Source organism: Salvia splendens, chromosome 3, assembly GCF_004379255.2.
Source record: "Salvia splendens isolate huo1 chromosome 3, SspV2, whole genome shotgun sequence".
Classification (NCBI taxonomy): domain Eukaryota; kingdom Viridiplantae; phylum Streptophyta; class Magnoliopsida; order Lamiales; family Lamiaceae; genus Salvia; species Salvia splendens.
In genome coordinates this window covers 8,593,177-8,615,425 of record NC_056034.1, presented here as the reverse complement: position 1 = coordinate 8,615,425, position 22,249 = coordinate 8,593,177, and the positions used below count along the sequence as shown (strand labels likewise).

The following is a 22,249-nucleotide window of genomic DNA, read 5'->3' as shown; positions in this document are numbered from 1 at the left end:
CCCTCTCTGCGTCCCATTGGCAACAAGGCTGCCAGACAAGGGCAAGGCGAAGGCGACGATCTCACATAACCTCGGCCCCAGCCCCGCCTTCGGCTGCGGCACATGCATACGGGGAATTGGTGAGGGCCGCCAACCAGAGGATGTTATTGGACACACACAACTCCCTCAGGCAGACTGATGACCCGGCCGAAGCCGAATACCTCAAGCAGATTATCGAGAATCTCCGGCGCTAGTTGGGAATGCTTTAGACTAGCCTCTTTATCTTCCACTTTTGTAACTTTTTTTAATTAAGTAAATGTAGCATTTGCCTTTAAATTGTGGTGTTTTTTTTATTTATTTTGGTTGACATATTTGCAAACATAAAAATTAAATACAAAATAGAAGAATAAAAACTATATGGCGGACTATAGGACATCCACCGCAGGTGGAAAGGTAGGAGGATAAAATATTGATGTGGCGGAGGATAGGGCGCCCCATTGCTGATGCTCTTAGTGGACCGTGGACCCCACTAGTTTGGAGGCCACGGTAGAAAATCCAAGTCAATGTGATACGAGCATTATTAGTTAGATAAATTAGGATTTGCATATCTTTTCCATATCTTTGTTTTCTTGTTCATTAAGTTATTATTAGCATTATAAATATGAGTTATTGTAATCATTTGAGAAATCAATCAAGAATATCAATATTATCGTTCATTCTCTTCTCCAAGTGAGAAAACCGTCGTGCTCGACGGGCACTCGCCCGCGACAAACATTTATCGATCGCCGATCTACGGACACCGATCAGCCCGATAGGAGGTTTATCCTATCAAATTGGTGCTTTCATTGAGAGCTCACCCTCCAAAACACCGATCGAATCACAACTATGTCGCTGCCCGACGGGAATCCACCGCGCACAGCAACTAGCCACACCGATCGAACCATAGCTACGACGCTGCCCGACGGGAATCCACCCGCGCACAGCAACTAGTTATGCCTTCCCACCATCTCGAACCAAAGTTGCGCCGCTGCCCGACGGAAGACGTTCCGCGCACAGCACCAGATTTGGTTTCTGATGTTTTCGACTCTCTTCATTGTGTCGTAGTTCACACCTTGAGGACAAGGTGGATTTCAACCGTGGGGGAGTTGATACGAGCATTATTAGTTAGATAAATTAAGATTTGCATATCTTTTCCATATCTTTGTTTTCTTGTTCATTAAGTTATTATTAGCATTATAAATAGGAGTTATTGTAATCATTTGAGAAATCAATCAAGAATATCAATATTATCGTTCATTCTCTTCTCCAAGTGAGAAAACGTCGTGCTCGACGGGCACTCGCCCGCGACAAACATTTATCGATCGCCGATCTACGGACGCCGATCAGCCCGATTGGAGGTTTATCCTATCACAATGTCTCTCCTGCTCGCAAATGATCTATGCACAAATAGAAATCCGCAGTTTCAATACATCCCAATCCGATGTAATAAAAAATATGTCATCGTCAACCCTCTTGATGATCCTTGTACTAATCCTATCCAACGCGAAGCAATCACTCAGCCAGCAAAGAGCCACAGAGGCGGCTCAAATATGCACCAACAAAACAGCGCCGGAATCCGACCGGCAACTCTTCGTCCCTAATTTCCTCGCCAGCATGACTTCCATCACGCCGGAGATCGCAAGGCAAGGACACGGCACCATCATAAACGGGACGGGAAACAACACCGTCTACGCCATGGGCGAGTGCATGAAGGATATCTCTCAAAATGCCTGCTACATCTGCTTCGCTCATTGCAAGACCGACATTTCGAGCTGCCTCCCGTTCCAGAGGCTCACCAGAGGTGGCAGGCTCTTCTACAACGGCTGCTTTCTGAGGTACGACGATTACATCTTCTTCAACGAGAGCTTGAGATAGAGCCGTCTGCGCCGCCGCTGATTTTGCCGGGAATCGGTCTCTCTTTAAGGATAATGTTTCCAAGTTGTTGAGGAACGTTACGGCGGTGGGCACCACGAATAATGGCTTTTTTTTACTGGATTTGTGAATGATGGGAATTTGAGTGTCTATGGTTTGGCTCAGTGTTGGGAATCTGTGAGAGGGAGTGGCTGTGTGGATTGTTTAGAGAAAGCAGTTAAAAGAGTTGATTCTTGCCCTCCTAAGGTGGAAGGGAGAGCTCTCAATGCAGGCTGTTATTTGAGATTCTCCACCACCAAATTTTACAATAATTCTATCATCGATTCAGCCAATGGAAATGGAGGTGACTATGATTTTTTTTCATTGTTACTACTCCTAATAGTAAGATTTAGATTCTTGATTAATCTTGTGATGTGTTAGGGGGTACTCGCCGCCGTGCTGCTATTATTGCCTCAACTTGTGGTGCATTTTCTTTCCTGCTATTTGTAGCTATGGTTTCATTTTTTGTAAGGAACAAAATTCTTAAACGAAGGAGAGGTTAGTGTAACAATTAATATGATTGTTAGAATATAACAATGGAATGGGAGATAAATAACATGATTTGGTGTGACAGTGAAGAAGAAGCTAGGTGCTCTGTTGTCCATTGTTACAGAGTCAAAGATCAACTTGTCGTACAAAATGCTGAGAGGGCGACAGATTACTTCCACAGCTCCAACAAACTAGGCCAAGGGGGGTCTGGTTCTGTCTACAAGGGTGTGTTACCAACCGGCCAGACTGTTGCGGTGAAGAGGCTATTCTTCAACACGACGCAATGGGCTGATCATTTCTTTAACGAGGTTAATTTGATCAAAGACATGGATCATACATACTTGGTGAAGCTCTTGGGTTGCAGCATTACTGGCCCCGGGAGCCTCCTTGTGTACGAATACGTGCCAAACCAAAGCCTCCACGACTATCTATTCGGTACTAGTTGAATCGTGGCTAATCCACTTTTTTTCCAAGTTTGGAGGTTATTAATCTAATACTCCTACTTCGTTGTCTCCAGTTAGGAAGGATGTTCCCCCTCTCGAGTGGGAGCAATGGCTGAGGATCATAAAGGGTACTGCTGAGGGTCTGGCTTATCTTCATGATAACTCAAACTTGAAGATAATACACAGGGACATAAAACTGAGCAATGTGCTTCTGGAGGAGGACTTCACTCCCAAAATTGCTGATTTGGGCTTGCTAGGATGTTTCCACAAGACAAGACTCACATCAGCACTGGTCTTGCTGGTACACTGTGAGTCTATCTATTTCCACTTGCTCTCTCTCCATATATGCTTATGTCCAAGTTATATATGATATCACATTATAATACTTTTGGTTATGATTTGACCAGTGGCTACATGGCACCGGAATACATAGTTCGTGGAAAGCTAACAGAGAAAGCAGATGTCTTTAGCTTCGGAGTTGTGGTAATTGAAGTGGTGACCGGGATGAGGAACAATGCTTTCTCTCAGAATTCTCAATCAATATTCCAAAGGGTATGTTTGTTCCTGTGCTCAGTGGCTAGTGGTTTGTAAAGGGCTCAAAACCAAACTGATCATGATTTTTTGGCATTCTTGACTAGGTGTGGAATCTGTATGGGTCAGGTAATCTGACCGAAGCAGTTGATCAGTCGATAAAAGGGAAGTTCCCAGAAGAGGTGGCGGCTAGGTTACTTGAAATCGGCCTACTCTGTGTGCAGGCCAATGCAGAGCTGAGGCCAGCCATGTCAACGGTGGTGATCGAGACATTTATCAGCCAACGCAGCCGCCCTTTCTCAACTCTGCCTCTGCAGAATTTATCAGCCCGTTTAGGAGGCCAGATTCTTACACGCAGTCTTCTGGTAACAATGAAATAACAGAGAGCATTGTGGAGCCAAGATAATTTAATGTCGGTTTCAGTGACAAGGTTAGCTAAGGTAGTAGTACTACATATGTACATGAAATCATCCTCAACATATTATTTTGCACTTGCTGTATTATCACATTACACTTATTCATATTGTCATTGAGTCTACGGTCTACCATTAAGCAACCAAAGTTAGTGGTGTATATATGTATTGTTGAGAGAAGACATATGTTAATTCCTGACTTAAAATTGAGTTTGCCAACAAAATCTTTTCAAAAATACTAGCACAAGTTAAATTCCCTGTTGGCCTACTAGAGTCAAAGTAGTTCTCTTCTCTCCTAGAATGCACAAATATACAGAAGTATTAATTTAATTTAGAGAATTCTCCTAAAACTAAAACAATCAATTTCGTCAACCAACTCCAGTGGGCCGAATCCAAAGCAAATAAGTAATTCACCCAAACAGAGAATCTGCGTATAAATTTGAAGTTAAGACGCAAGTAACATTTGATGACAACTTTGATAGTAATAGAGAATGTCTACATGGATATTCTAACGATGCAAGCAGATGAAAGAAATACACCAAATATAATCATCATCTAATCTACCGCATACTTTCAATATACTTCCAGAGCATTAATTGCAGATTTTAATATCTTGAATAATGAATATGGTCTCACCAGAAAGTAATTCTAATCATTCACGTGAATTATGAATATTACTGCAGTATTAATTTTATAGTTGGAGCGATGTGAAAGGCTGGTGGTGTATGTAATTGTAGGCGTAGTTGAAGTTAAAAGTGGGGCCGGATATCCGGTTCTTGAAATTAATGTGGCCGGCGCTACAATCATTATCGTAGGATTGAAATTCCGGTGTGAATACTTCCAGTTAGATCCCCTAATCATTCTTCTCAAATAGTAGTAGTATCAAACAATCTCTACTGGTGAAATAATGTTTGAGGAAACAATCTTGACGGCGATAGTAGTAGTTTCAGCCATGCTATATCCCGACGCAGCATTGGCGTCGCCGAGATCGGAAACGGTTAAAATGATGTGCGGGAAGCAGGCGGAGCACAACGCGACTCTGTACGTGCCCAACTTCGTGGCCACCATGGAGACCATAAGCGCGCAGATGCGATCCTCAGGCTTCGGCCAAGCCATCACCGGATCCGGTCCCGACGCCAACTACGGCCTCGCCCAATGCTACGGCGATCTCTCCTTAATCGACTGCGTCCTCTGCTACGCCGAAGCCCGCACCCTCCTGCCGCAGTGCTTTCCCTCCAACGGCGGCAGGATCTTCCTCGACGGCTGCTTCATGCGCGCCGAGAACTACCCCTTCTTTCGTGAGCACTCCGGCCCAGGAGACCGCGCACTCTGCGGCAACACGACGCGTGATCCCCCTGCGTTCAAGGCCGCCGCGAGGCAGGCTGTGTCCGAGGCGGTTTCTGACGCTGTCAATGGCGGTGGCTTTGGCCGGGCGGCGCGTGTGGCTGAAGCCAATCAGTCGGCGTATGTTTTGGCAGAATGCTGGAGGACTATCGACGCCGGATCTTGCAGAGCTTGCCTTGAGAATGCTTCTGATTCTGTGTTGCGGTGCTTGCCTTCCTCTGATGGCCGGGCGTTGAACACCGGCTGCTTCCTGAGGTACTCCGACGCCGATTTCATGAATCCTGTTCCTCGTAATCGCAGTGAAAGAGGTATTGATAACACACATTGGTTTCCGACTTCTATTTTTCCTTACTACTATTTTTATTAGGACAGCGGGAGGATATTTTATATATTAATTCGGTTTGAATAACTTGCAGGGGTGGTGATAGTTATTGTAATAGCAACGGTTAGTGTCGGTGCTGTTGTTGCCATTGGAGCTATGTTTGGGGTCTATATTTGTAAGCAGAGAAAGATCCAAAAGAAGAGAAAAGGTTGTGGTGAAGCAGAGAGATATGTGAAGAGCCTTAATGACAGCAGCTTGAACTTCAAATATTCGACTCTGGAGAAAGCCACTGGCTGTTTCGACGAGGCTAACAAGCTTGGCGAAGGCGGTTTTGGCTCTGTATATAAAGGAGTAATGGCAGACGGGAGGGAGATTGCAGTGAAGAGGCTCTACTTCAATAACAAACACAGAGCAGCAGATTTCTACAATGAAGTGAAGATCATCAGCACCGTAGAGCACAAGAATCTAGTGAGGTTGTTGGGGTGCAGCTGCTCAGGACCCGAGAGCCTACTCGTGTACGAGTACTTGCCAAACAAAAGCCTCGACCGCTTCATCTTTGGTAAGTTGTAGGTAGAGTAGAATGTTTGAAGTCATGGTGGTGATTAATGGATGTGGAATGTGGGCAGATTCGAGCAGAGGCAAAGCGTTGAGGTGGGAGACGAGGCTGGAGATCATTCTAGGAACAGCAGAAGGGTTAGTGTACCTTCATGAGAACAGCAACATGAGGATTATTCACAGAGACATCAAGGCTAGTAACATCCTCCTCGACTCCAGACTTGCCGCAAAAATTGCAGATTTTGGATTGGCTAGGTCGTTTCAGGAGGATAAGACTCATATCAGCACTGCCATAGCAGGGACTCTGTAAGTGTTTTACATGTTACATTTAGTTGTGTTAGTATTACATATGTACTCATGAACTTTTACAAGCAGGGGATATATGGCACCGGAGTATTTGGCACACGGGCAGCTGACTGAGAAGGCAGATGTGTACAGCTTCGGTGTGCTGCTGCTGGAAATCGTAACGGGCAGGCAGAACAACAGAAGCAAACACACAGACTACTCTGATAGCTTGATCAATATTGTGAGTTAATGTTTCAATCTACATGACAAACACGCATATTGTAGTATTAGTATAAGATGATGAAATGTTTTGAACAAAACAGGCATGGAAGCATTTCCAAGAAAGGAGAGTTGAAGAACTCTTTGATATTAACCTAATGTTGAGTAGCAGCAGAAAAGATGAGGCAGTGAGGGTGGTTCACATAGGTCTGTTGTGTACTCAAGAAATATCTTCTCTGCGGCCGACGATGTCGAGAGTGATGCAGATGCTGGTGAGTGAAGCAGAACTGGCTGCACCAACCAGCCCCCCATTCTTGGATGACACCACAATGGAACTCAGTGAGATTCCCAGCCATTATGGGAATGGTGCAGCTTCAGTTGCAAACATTTCTCACAGCATATTATATCCCAGGTGACATGGATTGGGGTTTTGCATCATGTTTCATCTGCTCATAATGGTCTATATATATAGCACACACCATGAGATGAGTAAGTTGGTCTAAGAGTTCTTTTTTTTGGTTTATGTACGCAACTGCATACTAATACTAATAATAACCCAAAAAAACACTTTTTGTAATTTGTCGTTATATTTTTTAAGTTACGTGCTGTTCAATAAAAATAAAATGAATTAGCATGTTTCAATTGAAACAATGTTTATGGACCGAATCAAAAGATCAGTTCTCCTTTAGTGTTATAGATAAGGCATGAATATATCCCAAGAATATGATACCATTGTTAATTATAAAAAGAAAAAAAAATAAATGTCCAAACTAAATTTCCATTAATTTATGATAAAAATAATCATATATAGACTAAGTAAAGTCCAGTAGGCTAACTATATAAGAATTCTAAGAAAAAACACTTACATATAAAAATAAAATTAATAAAGAAGGGAGTTTATTTTATTAAAAATGACCATGTTATTAGAAAAAAGACTTATCATAAATAGAAAAATAAAATTATTGATTTGTATGTAGAGATTATTTGAGTATGCCAGGCCCGGGAGGGATCAAAGTTGACAAAATAAGAGCAAAGTAAGTTACTCTCCTCTTTTTACTGAAAACTTACTACTACTACTACTATTAGAGACTAGAGAGAGAAATCTGTATGTATGTATATATAGTCATAGATGGATGATACTCATAAAAATGGCGAAGAAGAAAAGCAAAAAATGATAAAAGTATAGTTTATTTAAAATTAGAGAGTATGCTATGGTATGGGAATAATATACAAGAAAAGATAAATGTTAATGTGGAGTGGTGATCCTATCCGCAACCGCAAGCATGTTGTGGGGCGATTTCCAGTGGCGCTTCCTCTGATTTATGAACCAATTGTTAATCTGCTTCTGATCCAGACCCGTTGTCTCAGCAAGCGCAATCTTATCCGATTCCTACAAAATTGCAAATCAAATCAATCCGATTTTGAATCAAATTACAGAGAGAATTGGAGAGAAAGAAACCGTAGGGTAGGGCCAATTGGAGTGCAAATTCCACCAAGCGAGCAAAGTCTGGCGCCCCTCCTTTGGCAGCTTCCCTTTCTTCTTCTTCTTAGAAAATTCAAGCTTCAAACTGCTGATATGGCTGCCGTACATCCGCAGCAGCTTATCCTTCAACTGCCGATCTTCCCTCTTCGTCTCTGCATCTTGCATTTGTATCAACTCCCCCTCCGACCACACCGATCCTTCTCCATCATCTATACCCAAATAACAACAATTAATTTCATGTTTATGTTTTGGTATTGGGCCCCAAACCGGTCAATACATATGGGGCGACCGATTTTCCTCGATTCAATTCTGACATCACTAGTGATGGGCCCAAAACATATAAATTATCAAACCTTGTTATATACTCGTATTCGTCTATGAAATAAATCATTATTGGTGTTTAATTTAATTTAACTTGGAATTTTGAATGAGAGAGGGAAGGGCCCGTGCGTCAGCGTCAACCCCGGGCGGCCATGTGAATATACGACCACCCGCGCTATCCGGGTTTTTACCCTTTAAAGCTTTTCCTCTCTTCAATTATTTGGCCAAACTCTCCACTAGGTTCCACTTCCTTCCAATTCATGCACATCCTACCCATTCCATCCTCACTACGTTTTTTTTACAGCACTCTCAATTTGAACTACTTAATTTGATCACCTCACTAGTAACTAGTACTAATGTATGTATGATGTAGGCACTAATTAAGTCCACTAAATTACAATAATGCACAATGTGTGTTTTCAATATCAAAATATTGGTCTATATGCGCAACACAATTTGGGCTCACTCCGATAACATGTTTGAAATCAAGGCTCTTTAAAAAAGGATTATCTATTTATTTAAAGAAAAGTCAAGATCGCCAATTTATTGATGAAACTAGGGAAGATGAAAGAGCAAAATGGAAACGAATGAGCGCGACAGTTCTGCAAGGCCAAAATGCACAAAGAAACCATACCACACAAATCACAACACACGCATGTAGAAACTGAGATATGTAAAAACAACACAAGGCGCCACCAAAAACACAATTTTTGATAGACTAATAATGCACATCCACAAATATTGCAGATATTCTCAGTTTTTTGACAGAATCCAAGCCAGGCACGTGAAAAACAGTTTATAATGATGATGATGATGATCAAGAAATTATATTGTCAAGAAAGTGATAAAGCAAGAAAAGCGAATCAAATTAATTCCAAATGCAGACAGCACCATGAGGTTACTGGTGTCGTAAGCACGTGAAAATGTGCTCCGAAATTAACACATCTGGAAAATAAACTTGTACTTCCAACTTAAAAGAATGATTCGTTGTCAACCAAACGAAAACGAGCTTAATCTATCTATCTACGTGTTATCACTAATTAACTAATATTATTGGATTAGCACAACATCTAAAGCTGCACAACATATATAAATAACCACCACGCCCTGCAAAATTCCCAGATTCTTTGTAACTAAAAAATCAATATAATCTGACTGAGATTTGTGCATGCAACAGATCCCAAGTGTAGTTAACTGCAATTTACTATAGCTTAAGCTCGGTAATCTATGTACAAGTGAAAAAAAAGGAAGGAACAAGAAAATCATATCCAATATAGGAGTATAGTAATATTTAAAGATGGCAATTAAACAATGTGATGAGATTCTCATAGTAATTGGAGTCTTATGACAAGGATAGATTTTTCATAAGTTAAGTGATGAATTGTTATATTCTGTGCAAGTACATCATCTTTTTCTTTTAAGAATCATTTAATGGAGGGAGCAACTACAACAAACATAGAAGACAAGGCCTTCAACTGCCAACTAATAAACCACTTGAAGCTTTTCACATGTTATTTATACATCTTGTCTTATTTCATGCACGCTCGTTCAACACATGATTTGTTGGAACTTGGAGCCTCTATCTCATTTTTGCCAGACCTATATATGCAAATTTATAAATTCAATTTCACCTTATCATAATTATGGCAACAACTACTCCTCAATTTCCTGTAACATGTGAAATAAAATTTGTAAGATCTTTATCATGGGACAGTCATTCATGCATAAATAGATTCTTATCTAGCCTTCTGATCACTTTTACTAGTTCTCATGATTTTATCTATGAAATCAAGTACTATCCAACAAGCTACCTAGTGTGTGTGTGTGAGAGAGAGACAAGAGGGTCAACGAGAAGAGTCAATCGTGACTCGGTCTTTAAATTTATGTTCATGTGACACTTTATTTATTATACTAATCAATTCCCGGATTAGTTTAACTCCATTAATTGATTGGATAATAAGTTATGAGGCATAACAATTTTACACATGGAGCCACATTTTATGCCAACATATTATGCACACAAGTGAAATTAGTCCATTTTAACCTAAAGTCCACTTTCTAAATGAATTGCTCATTTAGTAGAAGCACCTAACAACATTGTATGTGAGTAAATAAAAGAAAAATGTTACTGTGGCAAGAAAAATGAAAAAGGGAAGTGAGTAGTACTGTGAATCGCGTCACTGGTCAATGATAGGTCAAATCAGAATCTCTAGCAAATGAATGTGTATATTTTAAAGCTTTAATTTCCCCTGACATGAAACAAAGACGAAGGTAGAAAAAGGAAAAAGGGGTTTATTAGTAAGTTAAACGACAAAAAAAATGGGCACGGTTGGAGTAGTCGGAAACCCAGAAAAAAAAGTGATGAAAAAAAGGGGAAAGTGGTGTGATACTGTTTGCAGAAACGATGTCTTAACGGTTTAAGGTTTGCACTTTCCTAGAATAGTTACGGACATTCGAAACACATAATTTTGGATTCAGATTTAGAATTTCTTTGAATTCTAGGGTTTTCCGCAGGGAATATTCCGTAATCAGCAGCACAGTTGTCCTTAGCTCATAAATGGCTACGACAATTAATCATAACGCTTGTTTGTGCGTGTGGTGTGTGAGAGAGAGAGATTATGAGATGAGTACCATTGCAAAGATTGAGGAGCTGTGTTTGAATCTGGGTGAGGAAAGAGGTTGCTTCGTCGAAAGGCCGCGACAGATCCGACTTGTACTTGACCAGTATGTCGCGGTAGGATTGCTTCATATAAAGAAGAAGAAAATCGATTAATTGAAGGAAATAAATAACTATTATATGTGTGTGTCCGTGTACTTGAAAGGAAAAGAAGTGTGAGGCGTGCGTGTGCAGAGAGAGAGAGACCATGAACTCGTCGAGGTGAGGATCAGTCTGTGTGCAAAGGGAAACAGCGTGTTGTTTGCACAAGTCGTTTTCTCGCTTGATCTCATCCAACACAGACACTATTTCTGGGGGAGCTCCAACCTGACCAGTGACCACACACAAAATAAGTAAATAATCAAACACGTGACTAATAAAAGTGTGATTTGAGTTTAATTGAACCTTGTGGCAATCAATATAGGCATGGAGCAATTTGGGATAGGAAGGATGTGAAGCAATTTTGGCCTTGATCAAACTGGAATCATCCTCATCTATTTGATTCTGGACATTCACAGAAGCGGAATCGTGAGATACGACAGAGCACTGGAACCCCAATTCATCAGAATTAAACAACATCGGAGTCCGAATACAGTGGTCGCCGGCGATAGAGTTGATCGGAGAATGGTAGTGGTAGTGGTAGTGATTGTAGTCCTCCGGCATCATCATATTTTCCGGAAACATCAACGCCTTGTCAACATAGTAATCTCCCGCCGAATGAAACCCATACATTTCATCCATATATATACTCCACCAATTATCTCGATGCAGTATACAGGCTGGATATACAGTATATTGTTATTATGAAGAAAACTTAATATGTACTAGTATTTGTGTGGATGCTGTAGTTTGGTAGGGCAGCAGCGGCGGCGGCGGAAGTGGTGGTGGAGAGTTGAGAGGTGTTTGGAGAAGAAGTGGAGATGGTGAAGGTGAGGTGGAGGAGTGATGGGGGAGGCCCATTCTTTCCATTATTAATTTATCAACATTTTCCAGTTTTTATACTTTCTATAGTAATACTGGAATATATTTCTTTTCCTCTTTCTTTGCACAACTATCTGCCTTTAATTTCTATATATTCTCTACTTGTTCAATTTTGAGTCGTCACTCTCTCATATAGAAAAAAAAATGTACACTTACTGGTACTAAAATGAAGTATTATAACTATTTACCTAGCTATGTAAGAAATTTCATCTAGTGCTATTTAACATGATATAGTACTTGAAAAAAAAATGATATAGTACTTTTTGAGTTACTACTAGCAGTACAATTTAGGCCTTGTTTGATTGACATGTTAGGCCTTGATAGTCTCTTTTATCTATGCTTTTATACTATTTGGTTGCATTGTTATTGCTATCTCTAAGCCCGAAAAAATGGTCAAAGCCAGCTGAGGCGGCCTGGTTGACTAACCATAAATCAGAGATTACACTATACCACCAAAATGCTGTGATAGTGTACTGTTTATCCATGATAGTCATTATTGCCCCTTTCACTCTCTCTCCAACTCCTCTTTCTCTCACCCACTTTCACCCTTTCTTTCTCTCTCTTCTACAACTCGTCTCTCTTCTACAATTCCCTCCTCCATAGTCCCTTCCTCACTCACAATCCGGACGAGGCGCACCTCTTCTTCTTCCCCTTCTGCACCGGCATCTCACGTGCTCCGTGGCTCGTGTTGTCAGAGAGCTCCGCATTGACTCTCCGTACTGGAATCGCCCTAGGTGCCGATCATTTCTTCGTCTCGAGTTTAGTGCGTCCGACGGTAGTGAGGGACCCTTCCCACGGCCTTCGTTGCACCATCTCTGCCGTCAAACCTTCTTCTTCGAGGCAGTGGTGACCTTTTTGTTTTTGCCTCTTCTTGCTCCTAGAACTTGTTCAATTTATTTGGTAGGTCTTGAGTTAGGGATTTGGAACTTGCTCTGGTAACTTGGTCAGATTTCAGGCTGAAATGTTCTCTTTTCTAGGGCTCGTTTGATTGTCATGTTAGAAAATAGCAAGATAGTTATCTTAAGATAGTATTTTCGGGCCGAAAGTAAGATAGTGTCAGGTAGTATTTTTATGATGTTGTTTGATTAACAAGATAGTGTTTTATAGATAAGATGTAAAATGACAAAAATGTCCTTGTTACCAAAGCTCTTCATTGTAAAATTTCCTTGCTTATTATCAGTATCTTCACAGCCATATTCTTGATTTCAATTCTCATGCCTCACCTTCGTCCAATCCCCAAGCAGCAATTGCTTTTCCATGAATCAAAATCCTAATGACTAAATAAAAGATTCAGCAAATGAACCCTAAGGCCTTGTTTGATTGCCATGTTAGGCCTTGATAGTCCCTTTTATCTATGCTTTTATGCTGTTTGGTTGCCTTGTTATTGCTACTCTAAGCCCGAAAAAATGGTCAAAGCCAGCTGAGGCTCGGTTGACTAACCATAAATCAGAGATTACACTATACCACCAAAATGCTGTGATAGTGTACTGTTTATCCATAATAGTCATTATTGCCCCTTTCACTCTCTCTCCAACTCCTCTTTCTCTCACCCACTTTCACCCTTTATTTCTCTCTCTTCTACAACTCGTCTATCTCTTCTACAATTCCCTCCTCCATAGTCCCTTCCTCACTCACAATCCGGACGAGGCGCACTCTTCCTCTTCCCCTTCTGCACCGGCATCTCACGCGCTCCGTGGCTCGTGTTGTTAGAGAGCTCCGCATTGACTCTCCGTACTGGAATCGCCCTAGGTGCCGATCATTTCTTCGTCTAGAGTTTAGTGCGTCTGACGGTAGTGTTGGACCCTCCCCACGGCCTTCGTTGCACCATCTCTGCCGTCAAACCTTCTTTTCGAGGCAGTGATGACCTTTTTGTTTTGGCCTCTTCTTGCTCCTAGAACTTGTTCAATTTATTTGGTAGGTCTTGAGTTAGGGATTTGGAACTTGCTCTGGTAACTTGGTCAGATTTCAGACTGAAATGTTCTCTTTTTTAGGGTTCATTTGCTGAATCTTTTATTTAGTCATTAGGATTTTGATTCATGGAAAAGCAATTGCTGCTTGGGGATTGGACGAAGGCGATGCATGAGAATTGAAATCAAGAATATGGCTATGAAGATACTGATAATAAGCAAGGAAATTTTACAATGAAGAGCTTTGGTAATAAGGACATTTTTGTCATTTTACATCTTATCTATAAAACACTATCTAATTAATCAAACAACATCATAAAAATACTATCTGACACTATCTTACTTTCGGCCAGAAAATACTATCTTAAGATAACTATCTTGCTATTTTCTAACATGGCAATCAAACGAGCCCTTAGAGTTTTATATACACTTACAAGACTCTACAATTACGAGTCATACACATGAATTGATTTGATTTATCGATTAGAAAGTAAGTCGTCGTGATTCGCCCTCATTTGAATAATTGTCCATTTTTCCTAATAAGTGTACATTTCAAAACTTAGAAATATAATCATGACATTTTTCTCATCATTTTGAAATTTTATTTTATAAATATGTCATTTTAACAAAAAATTTTATCCACCATCTATTATTTGTAATCAAATTAGTAATATGCATAGTTAACATTATAAAGCTTTAAAATCCCGTCTTAATATAAATTATTTACACTCTCCCGACCCCTAGCCTCTTTCAAAACTGATCAATATCAATGTGGTTTTAGATAATTAAGATACATACAATCCAAATAACGCATTAATTTATCATCCTTTGGAAAAGAATTACGAATAATTAACACAATAAAAATTTGAACTAGTATTTTTTATTTAGATCGTTAATATTTGCATTGTGCTTAGAGTAACCAAATTTGATTACGGAGTTTAACGCATTAAATTTTACTTGCATTTTTTCTGTGTGAGAGAGAAAGAGAGACGTTAATTCGAGCCCCAATTATTGAGACAATGCGTAAAGATCAAGAAATTAGAAAAATCACCATACTTTTTTCCTTTAGACATGTACATACAACGATAAAAAAATTAGTTAAAGATATTTTTTTTAACATAATTAAGAATGCTAATTTGAATTTTGAATTATATTACTAACGTTTTAAAATCATCTTTATTGTTGTTGTCCCAATTAAAATTAAAGGACACAAATGAAAGTGTTCAAAAAAAAGCAAAAGGTTTATGAGTTAATTTGTCTTTAATTTAAGAATGCTTTTTTGTATTCTAAATTGTTGTTATTTTTTAAAATTTTCTAACACGGATCATTACATCTCGATTTTTGTATCTTAAAAAAAATACTAGTAGTAGTCTAATTTTTTTGTAGTGATATTTCTTTGTTATTATTTTGCCCATGCATATAATATAAAGAAAATTTTGTCGCTGAAGCTAGTGATTATCAACAGGGTATTCCATTCAACATAATTAGGATTTATGTTTTAATAGGAAACTGATCTGATTGGGGCAAACTCTATTTTAGGCTTTAAGCAGGCTCCTCTGAATGACTGAGGCGAAGGAACAAAAATCTTAGTTCACTTTCTTGATTAAATCATTTGTATTTAAATTTTACTACTGTATTTATACATGTCACAACATAATATATCCCAGAGATGATAAAAACAATCATGTTTTTGCTAATGTTGAATATTAGACTCCTTGCTTTGGGCTTCTAATATTAATTGGTTGGGCTGATTATTTGTTGAGCCCATGTGATTATATTATGGCCCAAACACTGGCTGGCCCGGTTACTTACTAGATACTATGGCTGCATGCCACATGGCACCTCTACCCGGATCCCTCTCTTGAGCTGTTGATTTTTTGTGTTTGTTAAGTGAGAATTAGACTCTTCACTTCTCTCATTCTAGAACTCTCTCTCTCTCTCTCATAAAACCCTCTGTGGTCTCTCTACCTTCTCTCTAGATTTCCGGCGGTTTTAGCCAGCGATTTCCTTCAAGCTCTTGTTTCTACCAATGATTCGCAGTTTCAAATAGATCTACCAGTTTAGTTTGAGTGTTAGGCAACTTCTTCAGTTTCCTTCTCAAACCCTAGCTCGGTCTTCTTCTGTGACCGATCCTTTGTGCTTGAAGTTGTTGTGCGAAGGTTTCTTTGGTGTAGGGTTGTGTTCTGTGAGGTATTTGATGGATCTGTGTGTTGAGATGGTTGTGGTGTGCGATGACCGGTGAGATCTAGGGTTTCACAGATCTCTGGTTGAGTGGTTCATATAACGGTGTTCTCCTTTGTGACTTGCAGTGAGGATTGGGGAGGTCTGAGGCCTAGTGCAGTCACTGTTGTGACTTGAGCCATTCGTGGCCCGATTCTCTGACTTAGTCTCTTTTCTTGTTTAGATGCCTCGGGATCATTTTCTTGTGAGACTAATCTTTCTACTAAGTGCGCTGGAATCAGAAGATGCTTGGTGTCACATGTCTGGTGGAAGGCTGACTTAGAGCTAGGGTTTCTGATTGGTTTAGCTTGTACTTAGTTAGTGTGTAATCTAGATATCTCGATTGTACTTGGCTTGTACCTCTGAGATTAGCCATCTCAGTTCAATATCAATAAAGAGGTCCTGGTAATTAGTGAGTCCCGAATGGTCTGATCCCTATAGTGGTATCAGAGCCACGTGGGGATCATTCGGGCACGCCGGGTCGCAAAATTAAATGAGGTGGGCTCTTCAGAGTAAAGCTCAGCCTCTGGTATAGGCTCTGAGGTAAGACGGTTACACCTTAACGAAGGGTAACCGCTCAGGTAAATTGGCGAAACCTCTCCTTAATGCTTTCTTAGCTCCAGGTTTGGTTTTTTTGCTGCTGGTAGACACCGCTGGCCGCGGTTAGGTTTCGGTGCTCTTGTTTTTTCTTGCATGATCTTGGTGCTTACAGTTTTCCTTGCTTCCGTTGCTTGCTTGTTTTACTGCAGTTACTCAAAGTGTGTATCTCAGAGCTTTGTCTCTGTGTCTTGAGTGAATTACCTATCCACCATGTGCCTTAACCGCCTTGAGTGACCCCCTGTGCCCCCATACATTGGGTGATTGTGAACTGGGAAATCCTCTTGCAGGGGTACACGTGGCAGATAGGGAGGAACTCCCCTGGACTTGATAAAAGTGTGTTTGGGATCACTTTGGGTTGTTCTCCTGTGTATGCTTGTTGTTATCTATATCTGTGAGTTTTCTTGCATGAAAAATCTCTGCATATCTATTTCTAGTGGACTCTTTGACTGTTTCTTGTTTAAATCCACTATCTGTGAAAGCAGAGTTGCTTATTATGCCTTCTGTGTGTTGGGTTCTTTAGTGTGTGTAAAAGTTCTTTTCAAATGATTCAACCTGTTGGTATTGTCCCTTTCAATGAGAAAAATGATTTTGTGATTTGGAAACAAAAGATAAAGTGTATTTTAATTCAGCAGTAAGTTTTCAAAGCTATGGAGGGGACTATCCCTGATATTGAATTTGCTAAGAAAGTGGCTGAGATGAATGAATTAGCTAGGTCAACCATAATTCTCAACCTTTCTGATTCTGTGATCAGAAAGGTTGATTCCATAGAATCGGCATCTCAGATGTGGACTAAATTGGATACTCTCTTTACTGAAACTTCTATGCCATCCAGAATGTACCTTCTTGAAAAGCTTTTTAAATTCAAACTGGATTTTTCAAAGGAAATACATGATAATGTTGATAGATTTTCAAAACTTGTCCAGGACATTAAAAGGTATGGAGATAAAACTATTGATGAGTATACCTGCATAGCCCTCATGAATGATATCCCTGATACTTATAGTGATGTCAAGGCAGCTATAAAGTATAGCAGGGATAGTGCCCTTCTAGACCTCATAATAAATTCTTTAAAATCTAAGGAATTGGAAATTAAAGAAAACTATAACTCTAAATCTCTCAAACTAAGTCTTTGAATGTGAGAGGGAGGTCTAAATCAAGAGGGGATGGCAGTAATTCTTCTGGAAATGGTAAGAGAAATAGTAGAGGCAGGTCTAGGTCTAAAAGTGAAGACCCTAAGTTTAAAAGAAAATGTTTTAATTATAGTGAAGTGAGTCATTACAAGGCAGAATGTACCAGACCCAAGAAAGGTAAGAATCACAATAATAACAATCAGTTAGAACCTGTTGCTAATCTGGCGAAAGATGATGGTTCAGATGGTGTATACTTCATGAATCATGATGTGTTCTCTGTGAACTCTGCCTCTGAGTGTTTCTTTACCAAGAATGATTGACTAATTGATTCGAGATGCACCTTTCACATGTCCATTCAAAGATACTTTTATAAGGCTCAAACCTGTTGAAAATGTTTTTGTGTCAATGGCCAATGACAAGAAGTGTAAAATTCTTGGCATTGGTACTGTGATGTTAAAGTTTGAGAATGGTTACTTGCTGACTTTGAACAATGTGAGATATGTGCATGATCTGAGTTACAATCTGCTTTCTTGCTCTTGTCTTGAATCTGAGGGTTTTGAGGGTAAGTGGGGGCAGGGTGTTATGAAGATCTGTAAGGGTGTGTTATACCTGTTTAAAGCTGTGAAAAAGTGAAATCTGTATGTGTGTACTGCTAAGCCTTTAACTAGTTATGATCACAGTGTAAATCTGGTTAAAATGGATAAGACTATATTGTGGTATAATAGACTTGGGCAATGAGTCAAAAGAGGTTAAAACTTTTGAAAAACTCTGAAATTTTAAGTGAGTTGGATTTCAAAAATGAGCTTCCCTTTTGTGAAACTTGTGTGATGGGAAAGCAACACAGGGTTTCTTTCCCTATCCCAGTGACTGAAAACATCAGTCACTCTGTCTTAGAGTACCTTCATATGGATGTTTGGGGCTCTGCCTCTGTTACTACCCACTCTGGGACAGTTTACTTTTTGTCCATTGTGGATGATTTCTCAAGAAAAGTTTGGTGCTTTCTTTTAAAACACAAATCTGATGTCTTTCAAACTTTTTCAAATTAGAGGGTTTTAATTGAAAATCAAACTGGGAAAAGTATCAAGACCATTAGGACAGATAATGGCCTTGAGTTTTGCAATGCTCAAATATATTCTTTGTATCAAAAATCTAGGATTAGGAGACATAAAACCACTCCTTACACCCCTCAACAAAATGGAGTTGCTTAGTGGATGAATAGGACTTTACTTGAAAAGGTTAGGTGTCTCTTGTCCAAAAGGGGTTTGTCTAATTAGTGGATGAATAGGACTGAGGTGGAGCAGGTGTTGAATTCTTCCCCTATAAACTCAGATCCTATCCCTCCTGAGCCCTAGGAGAACCAAGACCCTGATCCTGAAAATGTTTTTGACAATGAGCTAAAATCCAATAATAATCCAGATTTACACAGCTATCAATTGACTAGAGATAGAGATAGAAGGGTGGTCAATCCCCCTGATCGATATGGTCAATTTGTGAATTTACTTGCCTTAGCTTTTAATGTGTATGAATCTGATGGGAATGAGCCTCGGTCTTATAAGCAGGCTCAAAAGTCCAAATTTTGGGATATGTGGTTCAAAGCTATGAAAGATGAGATCCACTCTCTGTTTGTTAATAAGACCTGGATCCTTGTGCCTTTGCCTCCTGGTGCCTCTGTGGTTGATTGCAGGTGGTTGTTTAAATTGAAAGATGAGATTACAAGGCAAGGTTGGTTGCAAAAGGTTTTACTCAGCAAGAGGTGATAGATTATACTGAAATTTTTGCTCATGTGGTTAAGTTTACTACTGTGAGAGTGATGCTTGCCTTATGTGCTCATTTTAATTGGGAATTGAAACAAATGGATGTCAAGACTGATTTTCTTCATGGTGATTTGGATAAACCTATCTATATGAAATAGCCTGAGGGTTTTGTGGATCCAAACTTTCCCAACCATGTTTGTTTGCTAAAAAATGCTTTGTATGGTTTAAAACAATCCCCCAGGCAGTAGAATATTAAGTTTAATACATGCATGCAGAAGTTAGGCTTTGTTAGGTGTACCTTTGATGCTTGTTTGTATGTGAAAAATCTTGATAAAGTGCTTGTGTTCTTGCTGCTTTATGTGGATGATATGCTGATCATGGGTCATTGCATTAAGTCTATTAAACATGTGCAATCTGTTTTATGTGAAAATTTTGACATGAAAGATCTTGGTGATGCAAAAAAGATTTTGGGGATCAATATCCTCAGGGATATGAAGTCCTCTACTCTGGTTCTTCACCAGGAACCTTATGAGCAAAAAATTCTTGAAAAGTTTCATATGCTTGGTGCTAAAATTGCTTCTGTTCCTTTAGCTGCCCATTTCATGTTGAGTAAGGATCTTTGTCCTAAGACTGAGTATGAAAATAAAGCTATGCACAAGGTCCCTTATTCTAATGCTATTGGCTCTATGATGTATCTTATGGTTAGTACTAGGCCTGACATTGTCTATGTTGTTTCTTGTTTAAGTAGATACATGTCAAACCCAGGTCATGTGCATTGGTAAGCTCTCAAATGGTTGCTCAGATATTTAAAAAATACTTCTAAGTATGGTCTCTGTTTTTCTAAGCATGATCAATGTGTTGAGTTGTGTGGTTTTGTGGATTCTAACTATGCTAATGAGTAGGATAAGAGGAACTCAACCACTTCCTATGTGTTTCAAGTTTGCAGGTCTTGTGTTAGTTGGAAATCCCAACTCCAGCATATTGTAGCTCTGTCTACAACAGAGTCAGAATATATAGCTATCACTGAAGCTATGAAGGAGGCAATCTGGTTAAAGGAAGTTCTTTCTGAACTCAAGGTTATTAAATCTGCTCCTGTGTTATATTCTGACAGTCAGTCTATCATACAACTGTGTAAAAACCATGTTTTCTATGATAGAACTAAGCATATAGATGTTAGGTTCCATTTCATTAGAGATGTTGTGGAAAAAGGTGAAGTTCTTTTACAAAAGGTGCACACTGATAATAACCCTGCTGGCATGGGTACTAAATGTCTTTCTGTGGATAAATTGCTCCCATGCATCAAAAAGTTGAATTTTGATTTTGGTTGAGCATGTGCATGTCCCGGGGAAAGACCTGCTGACTCTTTGAAGTCGCAAGGCACCTAAAGTCTTACAAAACTAATTGGTTTACCATTTGGTGTTTTGTTAGACAACCTGGTATTCTTTATATAATGAACTTTGTATTCTTTGGTGATAGGGAATACCTTGTAGGCTATGATGCAGTAGACCAAGGCTCTCCCCTGTTTCTCCTGAAGTAGCCCAAAGGTGGAGAATGTTGAATATTGGACTCCTTGCTTTGGGCTTCTAATATTAATCAGTTGGGCTGATTATTTGTTGAGCCCATGTGATTATATTATGGGCCAAACACTGGCTGGCCCGGTTACTTACTAGATACTCTGAATGCATGCCACAAGGCACCTCCACCCGGATCCCTCTCCTGAGCCGTTGATTTTGTGTTATGCTTGTTAAGTGAGAGTTAGACTATTCACTTCTCTCATTCTAGAACTCTCTCTCTCTCTCTCACAGAAAACCCTCCGTCATCTCTCTACCTTCTCTCTAGATTTCCGGCGGTTTTAGCCGGCGATTTCCTTCAAGCTCTTGTTTCTACTGATGATTCCCAGTTTCTAAGAGATCTACCAGTTTAGTTTTGAGTGTTAGGCAACTTCTTCAGTTTCCTTCTCAAACCGTAGGACTCGGTCTTCTTCTGTGACCGATCATTTGTGCTTGAAGTTGTTGTGCGAAGGTTTCTTTGGTGTAGGGCTGTGTTCCGTGAGGTATTTGATGGATCCTTATGTTGAGATGGTCGTGATGTGCGATGACCGGTGAGATCTAGGGTTTCACAGATCTCTGGTTGAGTGGTTCGTTCAACGGTGTTCTCCTTTGAGACTTGCAGTGAGGATTGGGGAGGTCTGAGGCTTAGTGCAGTCACTGTTGTGACCTGAGTCATTTGTGGCCCGATTCTCTGACTTAGTCTCTTTTCTTGTTTAGATCCCTCGGGATCATTTTCTTGTGAGACTAATCTTTCTACTAAGTGTGCAAGAATCAGAAGATGATTGGTGCCATGTTTGGTGGAAGGCTGACTTAGAGCTAGGGTTTCTGATTGGTTTAGCTTGTACTTAGTTAGTGTGTAATCTTGATATCACGGTTGTACTTGGCTTGTACCTCTGAGATTAGCCATCTCAGATCAATATCAATAAAGAGGTCCCGGTAATTAGTGAATCCTGAATGGTCTAATCCCTATAGCTAATATTAGAAAATGATTGTGTTTGAATCTCATGCAGTGAGTTTGATTATTCAGTTTCGTTCAGTACGAAATCCAAGTCATTCTAAGACGTATAATGTTTTTGGTGTTGTCGACGTCATCTGTTGGAACTGCATTAATCTTATT

General features: G+C 39.8%; 3 protein-coding genes and 1 pseudogene across 3 annotated transcripts; 3 read left to right on the top strand and 1 right to left on the bottom strand.

Moving 5' to 3' along the window:
- Positions 1 to 1,473: 1,473 nt before the first annotated feature.
- LOC121796520 lies at positions 1,474 to 3,798 on the top strand (annotated as a pseudogene).
- Positions 3,799 to 4,556: 758 nt separating this feature from the next.
- Positions 4,557 to 7,172, top strand: LOC121793405 (cysteine-rich receptor-like protein kinase 2). Its single transcript, XM_042191409.1, has 5 exons — positions 4,557 to 5,457; positions 5,566 to 6,030; positions 6,098 to 6,332; positions 6,402 to 6,552; positions 6,635 to 7,172. The coding sequence occupies exons 1-5, from the start codon at positions 4,713 to 4,715 to the stop codon at positions 6,944 to 6,946; spliced, it is 1,908 nt and encodes a 635-aa protein (XP_042047343.1). The 5' UTR covers positions 4,557 to 4,712; the 3' UTR covers positions 6,947 to 7,172.
- Positions 7,173 to 7,693: 521 nt separating this feature from the next.
- LOC121794965 (homeobox protein knotted-1-like 6) lies at positions 7,694 to 11,979 on the bottom strand. Its single transcript, XM_042193381.1, has 5 exons — positions 11,396 to 11,979; positions 11,198 to 11,317; positions 10,966 to 11,077; positions 7,990 to 8,222; positions 7,694 to 7,920 (listed from the first exon to the last, which is right to left on the bottom strand). The coding sequence occupies exons 1-5, from the start codon at positions 11,729 to 11,731 to the stop codon at positions 7,777 to 7,779; spliced, it is 945 nt and encodes a 314-aa protein (XP_042049315.1). The 5' UTR covers positions 11,732 to 11,979; the 3' UTR covers positions 7,694 to 7,776.
- Positions 11,980 to 17,345: 5,366 nt separating this feature from the next.
- On the top strand, positions 17,346 to 17,831 carry LOC121796519. The gene has a single exon (XM_042195352.1). It carries the CDS (start codon positions 17,346 to 17,348, stop codon positions 17,829 to 17,831), a length of 486 nt encoding a protein of 161 aa, XP_042051286.1.
- The last annotated feature ends 4,418 nt before the right edge of the window (positions 17,832 to 22,249 follow it).

Excerpts from the sequence above, each read along its gene's own strand:
- LOC121793405 (XM_042191409.1), top strand. The coding sequence starts at position 4,713 with ATGTTTGAGGAAACAATCTTGACGGCGATAGTAGTAGTTTCAGCCATG. Across the intron at positions 6,333-6,401 it reads ACTGCCATAGCAGGGACTCT|GGGATATATGGCACCGGAGT; the intron begins GTAAGTGTTTTA and ends TTTTACAAGCAG. Across the intron at positions 6,553-6,634 it reads CTGATAGCTTGATCAATATT|GCATGGAAGCATTTCCAAGA; the intron begins GTGAGTTAATGT and ends TGAACAAAACAG.
- LOC121794965 (XM_042193381.1), bottom strand. The coding sequence starts at position 11,731 with ATGGATGAAATGTATGGGTTTCATTCGGCGGGAGATTACTATGTTGAC. Across the intron at positions 8,223-10,965 it reads GCTCCTCAATCTTTGCAATG|ATGATGGAGAAGGATCGGTG; the intron begins GTACTCATCTCA and ends ATTTGGGTATAG. Across the intron at positions 7,921-7,989 it reads CCAATTGGCCCTACCCTACG|GAATCGGATAAGATTGCGCT; the intron begins GTTTCTTTCTCT and ends GCAATTTTGTAG.
- LOC121796519 (XM_042195352.1), top strand. The coding sequence starts at position 17,346 with ATGGAGGGGACTATCCCTGATATTGAATTTGCTAAGAAAGTGGCTGAG.